Here is a 13,247-nt window from a genome sequence, read left to right on the forward strand (position 1 = left end):
ATCTACATTGAAGTCCCCACAAATAATAATTTGCTTCCCCCTGTCTGACAGATAGCACAACAAGGAGTCCAAATTTTTCAGAAATAGATGAAAATTTCCTGATGGGGACCTATATACAGTTACAATTATAAATGTGCCTTTATTTAATTTAAGCTCACAGGCACATGCTTCTATATGTTTCTCTACACAAAACTTTTTTGTTTCTATACTTTTTGCACAATGATAACTTTTGACATATATGGCAACTCCTCCTTTCTCCATATTTTCTCTCATTACATGTGCAGGGAGCTTATATCCACTTACATTTACCTTATCCATATCAGTAACAATGTGATGCTCAGACAGGCATAGTATATCTATTTCATTCTCAGCTTCTAAATCTTCTAAACAAACCAGAAGCTCATCTACTTTATTCTTTAAACTCCCAATATTTTGATGAAATATACTTACATTATTTTTAATTATACTTTTATGAGAACCTTTCCTTATTCTAACATTTGCAGTACTCTCCTGTCTGAGTTTCTCATTGTGCTTAGGCCTAGTTCCTATACCAGTGGTCACACGGTGTTCAGAGAGGCAGATTATGTCAACTGGGTTAGGTGACTTTAATTCATCAATACAATTACCTAGGACTGAGATACAACTTGGTGGAGATAAAATTTCTGGTGATTGGTGAAAATTTATAATTTATAGCTGTGATTGGTGATCCAATGTGCTAGAATTGTGCTGTTTAATTTCTTTCCTAAACTGAAGATTTGTTTCAATCCTGACCTCTCATAGAACTTGACATCATTCTGTCTTACCTATCCTAAAAAAGGTGCTGCTCCAACACCTGTAACCACTGGTATTTTACCATTCATGGCGGTGCCTCCCCCCCTTAAATTTCCTGCTATTACCCCAGCCAGTTTCCCCTTCCCTTTCCTGTTGAGATGTAGGCCGTGCCTGGTATAGTCCCACCTACTGAGATAATCAACAGGAGCCACACCAATATGAGCCCCCGCACCCGACCCAAGCAGCCGTTCCAACTCCAAATTAACTCTCCCAACAGAAGAGTTCAAATGAGGCCGGTCATGGCGTCTCAGGACAGATACAAATTCAACATTGGTGTGTCTCGATGCCGACGCAATCTTTACCAGGTCACACTCTATACTGTACCCAGGATCTCTGTCGATACTGTTCCCTGGCCCTCCCACAATAACCACGGTGTCTTCCCTGGTAAATGCTTTACAGAGTGAACCTAAATCCTCTGTCACCTGATCCAGACTAGCACTTGGTTTGAAAAAATTTGTGACCTGGTATTCTGGTCCTAATTCCTCCTGCAGAAGTTGGCCTACACCTCTGGTATGAGAACTTCCTAACAACAAAACTTTCTTCCTTTTCAATGACTTTTCTACATTCTTTTTCAATTTCCTATTGAAAGTTTGTTGTGTCCTGTCTACACCTACCTCTGCTTGAGGCTCATCAGTTTCTAACTGAAGCAACAGGTCAAACTTATTTTTGACATTCACCACAAAACTGTCAGACTTAGTTCTAGGCCTGTTCCTTCTGCTACCTGTTGCCACTTCCCACCTCTCTTTGCCCTTCTCCCTCCTTAACCTGTCCAGATCTTCCCTAGCCTGATCTAGCTCGGCCTGAAGGGCAGCAATTTTCCCCTCCTGTTCCACTATCTTCCTATCTCTGCTGCAAATCCTACATAACCACTGATGAGCCTGATCCACTTTCCCAACACCCACGCCACTGCAGTCCCCCCAGTGAAAAAAACTACTACATCCATCACACCAAACCCCGGAACTAACAATTCTACAGCAAGTCAGGCACTTCTCACTCATGGCAAAAATAATACTTTAGCTAGAATAAATCAATTAAATTACCGAATATCAAAAAAGACGTTACAAGAATTAAGCCTATTCACAAATGTATATAAGCAAGTTTCTGATTTAAAATTTCACTGTTTTTCTGAGATCTGTATTAAAACAATGAAGGTATACGCTATTTATTATATATTTCACTCGATGGAATGAAAAAAAGGACAATTAGACGAGATACTTTAACTTTGATTCTCCAAAAACGTTACGAGAATTAGGCCTATAAACAAATGTAGATAGGCAAGTTTCTGATATAAAGTTACGCTGTTTTTCTGAAATCTGTATTAAAACAATGAAGTTATACTCTATTTACCTTAGTTTACTTATTTGTTACCGAGAAACTAGTTCAATTACCGTGAAACAAGAAACAAACGCGTTTACAAAATTTAAGCCTAAGCGCGACTTCGCAAAGTTACGATCTTTTCGTGTTTTCTGAAAAAATACGCAAAGAAAAGTCAAACCTTTAATGGCAAGACTAAACGATACACTAATGCACGTATTTAATTTGTTGTCGGCGTTAAACTAAATTATATTCCTGTCTAAATCACTTAAATTCCGGAAATGGTTTCTGGCGTCACTTACTCGGCGGCCATCTTGGACTTGTCAGGTATGGTGCCTACTTTTGCTATAAAAGTTATGAAATTTCTAAGCATTAGAATTACTGACTACTTCGTTAATATGGACAACACCCTTACGTTTATCCCATTCAATCCACGTTTCGAGTTTCTGTTTTAACACAACTTCCACATCAGGTATGTTTTTACTCATCTCACTTAGTTGAGTATGTTTTCTACCTTGTGTTCTATTTCTCTCAATCGACCCTGAATTGTATTTGTATTACGATTACAAACAGGTTCTACTCGTGATACTTTACAACTAAGGACTGCATTTTCGTACTTTAAGTCTACTACCTGTTTGTTTTGCCTTTCATGGGTATCTTTGCAAGTTTTGTTTATTTTACACCTATCATTACTTAATTTATGAATTCATCCATACCTGACAATACAAAAGTATCTTTAGCTTGTATGAGATCATTTATTTTTGCTAATTAATCATCAATCTTATGATTAACGTCTTGCTTATACTGATCTAATTTTTGACCTCATTCTTTACTGTTATGCTCAATGTTTTTTTCACAATCCCCTGTTCTAGTTTCGTGAGAATCAACCCTGGTCTCTAAATGTTTACACTTACGCTTAATTTTTGCTATCTCCATGATTGTTGCTTCAATTTTATCAGCAAGTAATTTCTGCCCTTTCTTTAATTAATTTGAAATCTTTGTTATTCCTTTTTGCCCACATACTACTACTGTTAACATTTCAATCACACTTTTCTTATTATCTTGTGTAGACAATGTATCAGCTGATGCTGTTCCATGGCTTGACCTACTTGTTCTACTTATTGATTCAGTAGCAATGATGGTGTCAGAGTCATTGCCTCTGACATCACCAGTCACCTTTCTTGCGAAACTTCAGTTTCTACATCAGAGGATTCTGGTAACTAGCTATCATCCATTTGATTCTGTACACCTTCCTCTTTACTTATATTTCATCTGGCATGCCCTATAATTGGCTTGCCTCTTAGATTTCATTATCCTGAGGCCAGTGCCTCTCTAATTCTAAGATTGTGCCGTGTTTTGCATTCCCCTGACCTTTTGTTATTAAGGAAATTATTACAAAAGGATTAACAATATTCTTAAAAATCCCTAAGGTTGTTAGTACTAGCTTGCTCTCACTAGCTCTAAAGTGATTAGTGTACACGCTAGTTTCTTCTCCGGCATGATGTTGCTGCTCGCCGCATTGTCTTTTTCGTTTTGGGTGTCTTTGGTTGCCATAATCGACCACAGACGCCTATCCCTGCCGTTCGCCGCTCTCTGATGCTGGACTGCAGCTGGTGGGGGCAACAAGTGTTGCTTCCAAGTCATTCGCCTCGCCTGCTGTACGCTGCTCTGCTAACTACTCCCTGAAGCATTGTTTGTCATAGCAGTGAAATAAAACGTAATCCGTTTGGATCGCGCACACACATAACTTTACACTCCGATTTGCGTTTTCACGTTTTCACTTTCAACTATGCGACACGGATTAATTAGCGGCATTTATAGATTTTGTTACCTCACAATTCAGAGAAACTCACAAAAGTTCACACAGTGCTGCTTTTATCTTCTTCACTGTTCATACACTATTGATTCGGACGTTTTATGATAATCATCATAGTTGACTGTTCTCACTATAATTTTCACATCTCACCCAGTTCACAGTTCTCGTTAACAGATAGTAGCCACTTCTTTAAGTACATGTTCCCACTAGGGATGCCATGTATAAAGCTATACATTGTCGTGTTGGAAGTCAGATCTGGAAGCTGGAGAAATCTGTAGAGACTGAATAAGAATCCCTACCGTTCTTTCCACCAATGTTCTGAAGTTGTGTCCCCAGCACAGAAGACAGCTTGTCGGTCGTAGGATCTTCCTCGGCGGTGGCTGCTACATTGTCATTTAGAACTTGAACTTGTGTTTGTGCATTTTTTTGTGGGATGCTACTTGCCCAGATTAGTCTCTGTATCTATAGAGGGCAAGATCTGTCGTACTGACAATAATGGTAGGCGACACCTCTCATTAATATATCCTATTTGTTTATATTTTAAAATATCACTTTTTACACTGTCTTCTACAACACTCGACATAGCTTTCTTAATAATACGATAACTTTTCTGACAATTCCCAATACAGAGTATGACATGTGCGTCCGAAACAGAGATACATGTCCGGCTCTGAAGAACACCTGAAGGAGAGTGACTAGCGCAGCTGAAGTAGTTCATCTCCCCGGCGCACCATAGCGACCCGAAGGTGTCCAAAGCACTTCCACTGTAATATCATTACTCTTATGATTCTCAAAACTAGTGAAATTTAATAAACAAAACTGTAGACTCGTAGGGTAACCATGAGAGATTGTTATGCTGAAAAATTGGTTAAATACAATGAAAAGTATACAAATAATTAATAAGAGAAGTTAGGCATTTCCGTGCCTAACTCCCGAATGTGCCGACCAATCAGAAGCAAGTTCAGTACAATTGGCAGACTCTTCCACAGGAATGGTACATACTGTACCATCTGCGGCTTGTACCTCACTCCACGTTTGTACCATATGCTATTTCGTGTGTATCAAGCTGCATCAAGATGGGCTTCTAGCAAGATAAAAAACTGGCGGCCACAGCCCGGAATATCACAATCTTTTTTGGAAATCAAGAAATACTGCACCAACCTGACTGCCTAGATCCAAGGCTTTTAGTATGTCATGTGAGAAAAGCGTTTAGGTAACTCATTATGTTTGAGCTTTATGTATCTCGTCCTTAGGTTTTGCAGAGCAGTGTATACCGCGTATTCATTACAAATTCGATATTAATTTATCATGTGCATTGATCATTTCTGTACAGTGAGCAAATCGAATTATCACACAAAGGAGTTCGATGATATTTATATCGAACTCGTAGAGACAGAAAGAGAGAATTTCATTGAAAAGAGGAAAAAAGAAATTAAGAGTTTGTAATGATTAAAGTTACAATAATAATCGCAATTTCTGAAATTCTTAGACTATAGTTTAGACTCCCCTAAGGTGAAATGTGTGTGATTATTTGGCCTTTTTCAGGATATTTGCGTTTCGCTATTTCACAAGAGAGTAGCACTAGACATCTGTATCTGAATCTGAAGGTATAGAGTGTATTCTTGAAAAGAAACAAAATCTCTATAATTCTGATAACAATCGTTACAGCAGGAACGGGTATCGCTGAATTATTTTGGGAGGCTTGCAGATACGATTTACACATGACTGTCTAAATCAGCAACTTCTGATTATAAAGAGCTCCCAAGTATTGTAAGTTAATAGCAATTTGAAATTCCAGCTGTGGTACACACAACGCAGAAAATGAGCCTATGTGCAAATTAATGTTTCAGCTTCCCAAAGCGTAAACGAAGATTAACTTTATGCCACCTGAAAGTCTAAACGGAAGAATTTTGTTCTCTGAAGGATTTCATAGTCATTAATCACTAATTTGTTGCGTGCCGGTGCTACCAATTCTGTTTTTTTTTTAGGGATAGTTTCAATTTCGAACACAAGCTATTTTGTAATGTCGCCATAGCATAATTTATTAGACCAATGACTCAGTAATAAGACAAGTGCAGTCAAAATCCTAAATAATAGCAGTGCCTATATCTTCTTTCCTTTTAATAAAAGAAATAGCGACAGGCGGGCTGCGACATTTGTCTCATGTATGCGAAGTGCCTTTGCATTCATCCGCTGAAAGAATTAAGCCAAGTTCTTTTCAGGTCCACAAATGAGATTTTTTAAGATGTCTATGAGTATTGACAACAAGAATTCCATTTTTTGGCATTTGAATGCTCACTCCATAGATGTTCCTACTGTTTAATTCAGACTGTGGATTGAGATTACTGAATGCAAGGATTTGTAGGGACACTGCCTTCTACATACTAATTACATAACTGAGTAACTGTGTAAAAATTCCACGTTATTGTGCATAGTTACAAAAGACTAATGCGTAGATTAGTGAACAAAACAGAACTAAACGCAACACAGTACATGAGAAAATAAAAGATACACTCAGTGATCTCCAGAGATCTCTGGATACTCTGCACATATCACGTATCGATTAGTCGATTATGTCACCCGCACAGATGCTCACTCCAGCGATTATCATGCATGGAGGTAGAATAAGGGGAGATGGCGCTACAGACTTGCGCTGCACGTTGTTTTGAAGCCAGTGGGCGGGGCCTGCCGCCATCTTGGTTCCCCCAAAACATCAGCAGACGAGTGTTTACAATTGCTTCTTGTTCGTTATTTATGTCGTGTGCACGTGATATTTGTTTTATATAGTAAATGTTACTCGGTTTTAGTGAACAACACAGCATAAGGAACGCAACTTCAAACGTTTTTCTGGTCTTAAATGCGTATTCGATACAGTAATACGTAAAAATATTACGCTTCTTGCCTCAGTACTGTAATTCCTTTTTGTTTATACACTTAGAATAACCGAGAAGAGACGTATGTGCTATGAAAAGCGTGCTTTTGTAATCCATTTCTATTCACTTTCATTGTGTTTGTGTCGATAATTGATAAAGCCAGAGCTCCAAAAACAATGATTGATAGTTTAGAGGCACCGATTTGTATTCGTTGCATTTTCAAGTCAAATGCAAATTTTAAATGTTCACGTTTGCAAGAAACTTACCTTATTTCCTTTGGTGTCCCATAGATGTATGCAGGGATGATATAAACAAGCCAGCTGTCATGTCAACAAAGTGAAAAATACGTTAAATTACGAAGGAACAGAACTGAATTTAAGATTGTCAGGCCCATTGCAATTTCCACATGTGCTTTCTTTTTAAATTGTACCTACCAAATGACATTCAGCGTGGCAAAGAACAGAAATTTACAGGGTAACACAACAACACAGTGATTAATGTAATGATCTAAGCCTGGACTTCAATAGGGGACTTTGCTTTAACAAATATGTAACCATTTAAGTACTTATAATTTAACCACTGTAACAGGTGTTCCACACATTTTACTCAAGATTTAATTAACTACATGTAGTTCCATTAGTTTTATATTAAATTATTGCATTTTAAAACATTAGTCCCCATTTCCAGGATATTTCTTGCCAGGACTTTTCAGTTACTTCAGAATAACCACACAGTGAAAACCAAGTGTAATGCTCACTTCCAGGCAGCTCTTCGCCTTGGATTGATAGGAAATCTAAAGTTAAATCACAGAAATGAAACCATACTGTAAAACTTTACAGTGCATCAGAATTTCAAGTATATATAAGAAAATAGCGCTTAAATAAGTCCACTTACGAATGAAATGTGATTTGTTTAAACTTTAGACTACAATCAGAACGATTAGTACACCCGTAAGCGACGCAGCCGGCATTTTTTTTTTATCAAAACACTTCACGACTACACGGAATCAAACCACCAGAAGCGAATGTTTTGGGGTAGCTAACATGGCGGACCTTCTCTTGGGTCGGCTTCAAGTTTGTGACGTCATGACAACTCCTCTTATTTTTACCTCCATGTTATCATGTCTTTGTGTTAGTGATCTTTGATACTGAATCACCCTTCGAGAAACATCGTTGGATGTTGTTTATGTTGATGGTGGTGTAGTGTGTAATTGTGAGTGCTGAGTTACAAGTAGTGCAAGAGTTACGCAGGTGACGGATTTATTTCGAAATGCCGAAGTATTACTGCGACTACTGTGATACATATCTCACACACGATTCACCGTCTGTTAGAAAAACACATTGTCAAGGGCGCAAGCATAAAGACAATGTAAAATTTTACTATCAGAAGTGGATGGAGGAGCAAGCACAACATCTCATTGATGCGACAACGGCTGCATTTAAAGCTGGCAAAATTGCTTCTAATCCGTTCGCTGCTACGAAACCCGGAGCTGCTCTACCGCCACCGGCTGGTATGCCAGGACCGCCACGACCACCTGGACCAGTACATGGCCCACCTCAGCCTGGACCAGGTATGATGGGTCCGCCAGGAATGCCTCCAAGCCATATGGGTCCGATGATGATGGGACCTCATGGCCCTATGCCTCCTATGATGGGAATGCGACCACCGATGATGGGACCCATGATGCCGATGGGACCAATGGGTCCAATGGGACCTATGAGAGGACCACCACTTATTGGAGGACCTATGGGTGCGCCAATGAAGAAATAGTAGTGGACTATAAATTTCAGTTTGTATTTAACTTCTATTGGACTGTCCAGTACATTTGTGGCAGTGATGATAAAAAAAGTGTTCTGTCCTGCCTGTAAGAATGAAATGTGTGTCAAACATTGTTACATAGCGTATATGTATGAAACAATTTCTTGGATTTTCTGTGGATATTTGTAATAAAATTTAGTTTCAGTGATATTTATTGGTTAAACTTCATTTATATAATGTTGATTGGCTTGACTTCGTTGTTCTACAGTCTGTGTTTTAAGAAGGTGATATGTTTTGCTGTTGTTGCACTTTTAGTCTCAACTTTTATTAGCATAACTGAAATTTTTGCTCTACACATTGTGGAGGACATGATATCAGCTGTTCAAGACCACTTTCTTAGTAGAAGCATGTCAGTATTCCTGTGTCCATCTATCATTTCATATCAAAACCATCGTAGTGGTTCATAGACAATCATTAGTAGAGAGAAGGGGGTCATTTCCTTTTATCAAGATATTTGGAGTGGTATTGGTTTTACAATTTGCACTTATATGAATGTCATCATTAACAAGATCACATTTATGACAATAATGTCTTGCATGTGTTGATCAGTGGAACAGTTTGTCAGATCTGATCTGTCATATACTGTTACGTATGGAGTGTTTTCGAAATACATTTTATAATTGATTTGATGTGAATTTCTTATGTTTTGTCAAAATTGCACAATTATGTGGTAATATTTGTATTACTCATTGATTTCAACTCATTGCAATTTTTTCGTTACATTATAACTGATTCTTGTTGACTGGGGAAGGATAAGTTATTTGCTACTCTGCCTTTACCTACTTATTTGATACTAACTACTTTATCTACTAACTTTCTACGCAGACAGGGTTTGGAAATATACTTAAATTAAAAAAAAAATGTTTAAATTCATATTATTTTTTAGCATGGTACCAACCAAATCTCAGAAGTTTTATGGTTTAGAGCAAGTAGAAATTTTTTTCCTTCAAAATTACAGTAGAATTTAAATAATGAGAAGATGTATTTTAACGGCTTGTTTTACATCTCGTAAGAATATTTGCATAGTAATCAGTGAAAACACAAACTGTGAATGTCCTACATACTAATTTATTTAGTTAGTCAGTTTTCATCTTACAGGCATCTCTTCGGATAGTAGCTGACTAGCATCAACAAACAGGATAAAATACAGGTGAACAGTGATGAAAAAGATATTTCACGTGGAAGGTGAAATAAAAGTTGGTTTCAACAGTGCAAAATAGTTGAATAAAGATAAGTGTAGTGACAGTGTACTAGAAATCATTAAGACAAAGCATTTACAAAAATGGGTTGCATGAAGCCTTTGACACTGATTCACCAACTCGCAACCAAACTTGTCACCTTTCTGCCTAACTGAGGTGTACACTAAATTACATACCAGTATGTTATTTCATAAATTCATGTAGATGGAAAACATTTAATTTGTTCTCCTTGTGTTTGTGTACATATGAGTCACATGTAACATCATCATCATGTCAATGGTTGAGGCCTATGTCTGGTATTAGTAGGTTCAACTGACTTCTAAGAGAGAGGGAGAGGAAGAGTGCAAAAGGGAGTATGAAATATTACACATAACTCCAGAGATTTTGGAGCATGTTAGCTGTGAGAAGTGACATTGACCTAAAGCTTTCAATGTTGTCTATGTGCATGGTAGTATTTCAGGTGGGATTCCAACAGAACATCTTTGAGATGCAACCTACAAATATTCATCTGCCAATTCTCACTCTTCGTTTGACACAGACAGGCCTATGTCTTAGTTGAATGTCAACAAACGTATTTTGTCAGAGCTGTATCTGTTTACTATACTGCATAAAAATGTGCTGTGCTGCTGTCCCTACCCTTGTGCGCATAAACAGAAAAAATAATAATCATTGGTGCATGTACTTTGCTGTCGAAAGACAGAAATGAAACTGTAAGACACAACTACAATGCCGCATAATGTTCATACGCAGGAAGTTATGTGGAACTTTTATTATGAAGTCCTTTGACAACCTGATAGGCCAAGAATATCTGAGAGATACGCTAAAATTAAAACTGTCAGGAAAGAAAAATTCTCTCCTGTTTTATGGTTTTGATACAGTAGTAAGAAAACTGACCAGGAAAACCTAATGTTAATTTATTTCAGAATTTGGATTGTGCAGTAACTTGACATCCAATGAATAGTGGAAGTTGTTACAAGAGGAACAGCAAATAGTATCATCATTGAGATCAGTGCTGCATAAACTGATCCTAATTCAAGATCCAGGAACATTGACCTTGCCTGTAATTCAGGTGTTTGTTAGTTCCACATACTGTAGTTTTGCTCTTTTGTGAGTAGCCATTGCCAGAATTCGTTGAATCAGAAGACGAGCATGTAATGAAATGATTTATTTTAATTTTGCGCATTTTCTTGAGGTATATTTTGTATCTGATTTGTTGCATGTTGCAGCTCGCCTCAAATGTATACTATAATTATCTTATAAAGTAAGATTGCTTACTGACTTTGCACACAGTTTTGACTTATTGCACATACCTGAAGTTGTTCTCCTTGATGGGCTCTATGGAATATGATGAAGTAACTAATTTGTGGCAGTTCTCTGTGATGCTTGTGCCATGGTTGTTTTTCATTGATATTATGTATGAAGATTGTAAATTAGTAATATCAACCCCATTTCTTTTCAAGCTTGCCTCCATTTACCAAAATAAACCTGTCATTGGATGTTTGTTTTATTTTGTTACAACTTTTGTATTAATAAACATTACTCCCAAGTCAGATTGGATTAGGTTGTTTATAACAATGAATTTGACTATCACACTCGTGCTCATAGGCAATTTTGAATGACCTTCCCACAGACACTGAAGTGTCTTATTTCACAGGTACCAATGGAACGACATTCAATTTCATTTCTTCCTACTTGGATTGTTTGTTATTATCATGAAAGCATGGCATCACACTCTGGATGTTTTCATCTGCTTGTATAATGTTCTTTGCATTCTTCTGTTGGCTTTTTTTCAAGAATTTACTGTAGAGATTCCACAGTTCGCTCTGTGAGGTATGCATCGTATTGCTTAGGTATAATCATCATAGTATTGACATCTGCTGAAGTGCACGAAACTAGTATTTTTAATTTTTCATAATTATTTTGTCTCTTGTATTTTGCTGAAATGGTATACTGCTTCAGATGTGGACCTTTTCCATGACATGTATCCATGTGATTTTTGTGTCAATTTTTATTCAGTGCATATTTCAGTGCTCGATTTCTCTCATGCATTCTCCCCTGTTAACATTCCTCAATGTGTATATGCAGTTGCAAATCACAAGTCCCAGTAAATGCTATCGGTAATCTGTTAATCCTCGTGCGAAACTTTGCTTCAGAAACTCGTTCCTGCCTCTGTTACTGTCCATCTTTTGAAGGTATATTCATCTTAAATTAATTGCTTCATCATAACTAAAACTAATGTCATAAAAAATTACCAATTTTGTGGTCTGGATGGGAAACTACTGCAATAAGTCGCGTTAATGTTCTTGATGTACACCCCTGCTATATCACTTTTCCATTCTGTCACTTTCAGAAATGGTCAGTTGATGGAATTATCATTCTAAGTTATCACACTATGCATTTCTCTTACAATAATCACTGTCAAGAACACCCAATTTTAGTCCAAGTACCACAGAAAGAGCTACATCTATATGCATCTGTCACCAACCTCCATTCGAATCAGTTCTTGTCCATTCTTCTGCTACTCTTCTTTTCTGTGACCCTTCAAAGGCATTTAACTGTATGAATCACAATATTCTCGTAGATAAATTGGAAGTTTTATGGGATTGATGGCATAGCCAACCAATGGATAATTCCATATCCAACCAAAAGAATGCAGAAAGTTGTACTTAGTAATTCAACCAATATAGTCTGGGGACATACCTCTGACCGGAGAGAAATCATGTGTGGGGTCCACTACTGTTCTTCATATATGTGAACAATCTCCCGTCCTGTATATAACAAGTAGGGTTAGTTTTTTCTGCAGACGATACTAGTATTGTGATCAGTGACATACAGAAACAGAAGAAACGGTAACATTCTTAAAAGTATCATTAACTGGTTTTCTGCAAATGGTCTTGCTCTCGGTTTTATAAAGAAACAACATATTCAATTCTGCACAGTTAGAGGTAGGACGCCAATGGTAAGTGTAACATATGATAATGAAGTGGTGAATAGAGTGGAAACTTAAGAATTCTCTGTCCACATCAGTGAGAATTTACATTGTACAAAGCCGATTTTGTGACTCCTAAAAAACTTGGGCCAGCTACATTTGCACTTGGAATCATTGCAAGTCTTGGGAAAAGAGAAATCAGTAAATTGGCATATTTTACATATTACATTCAGTAATGTCACATGGAATAATGTTCTGCAGTAACTCATCTTTAAGAAAGAAAGTCCTTGGTGCTCAAAAACATGCTGTTATAATAATATGTGGTGCTCACCCATGATCATCTTGTATACATCTGTTTCAGGATTTGGGCAGTCTGACTGCTGCTTCACTGTGCATCTATTTCCTCATGCAGTATGTTTTACATGATCCCTATGGTTCAAAAGGAATTGCAATACCAGAAGAAAAAA

The 13,247-nt window shown here is 37.4% G+C and overlaps 1 protein-coding gene across 1 annotated transcript; it reads left to right on the top strand.

Moving 5' to 3' along the window:
* Positions 1 to 7,979: 7,979 nt before the first annotated feature.
* On the top strand, positions 7,980 to 8,802 carry LOC126459589 (U1 small nuclear ribonucleoprotein C). The gene has a single exon (XM_050095870.1). The coding sequence runs from the start codon at positions 8,104 to 8,106 to the stop codon at positions 8,602 to 8,604; it is 501 nt and encodes a 166-aa protein (XP_049951827.1). The 5' UTR covers positions 7,980 to 8,103; the 3' UTR covers positions 8,605 to 8,802.
* Positions 8,803 to 13,247: the final 4,445 nt, after the last annotated feature.

The sequence above is a fragment of the Schistocerca serialis genome, chromosome 1, assembly GCF_023864345.2.
Source record: "Schistocerca serialis cubense isolate TAMUIC-IGC-003099 chromosome 1, iqSchSeri2.2, whole genome shotgun sequence".
Classification (NCBI taxonomy): domain Eukaryota; kingdom Metazoa; phylum Arthropoda; class Insecta; order Orthoptera; family Acrididae; genus Schistocerca; species Schistocerca serialis.

Coding starts and splice junctions, on each gene's coding strand:
- LOC126459589 (XM_050095870.1), top strand. CDS start 8,104: ATGCCGAAGTATTACTGCGACTACTGTGATACATATCTCACACACGAT.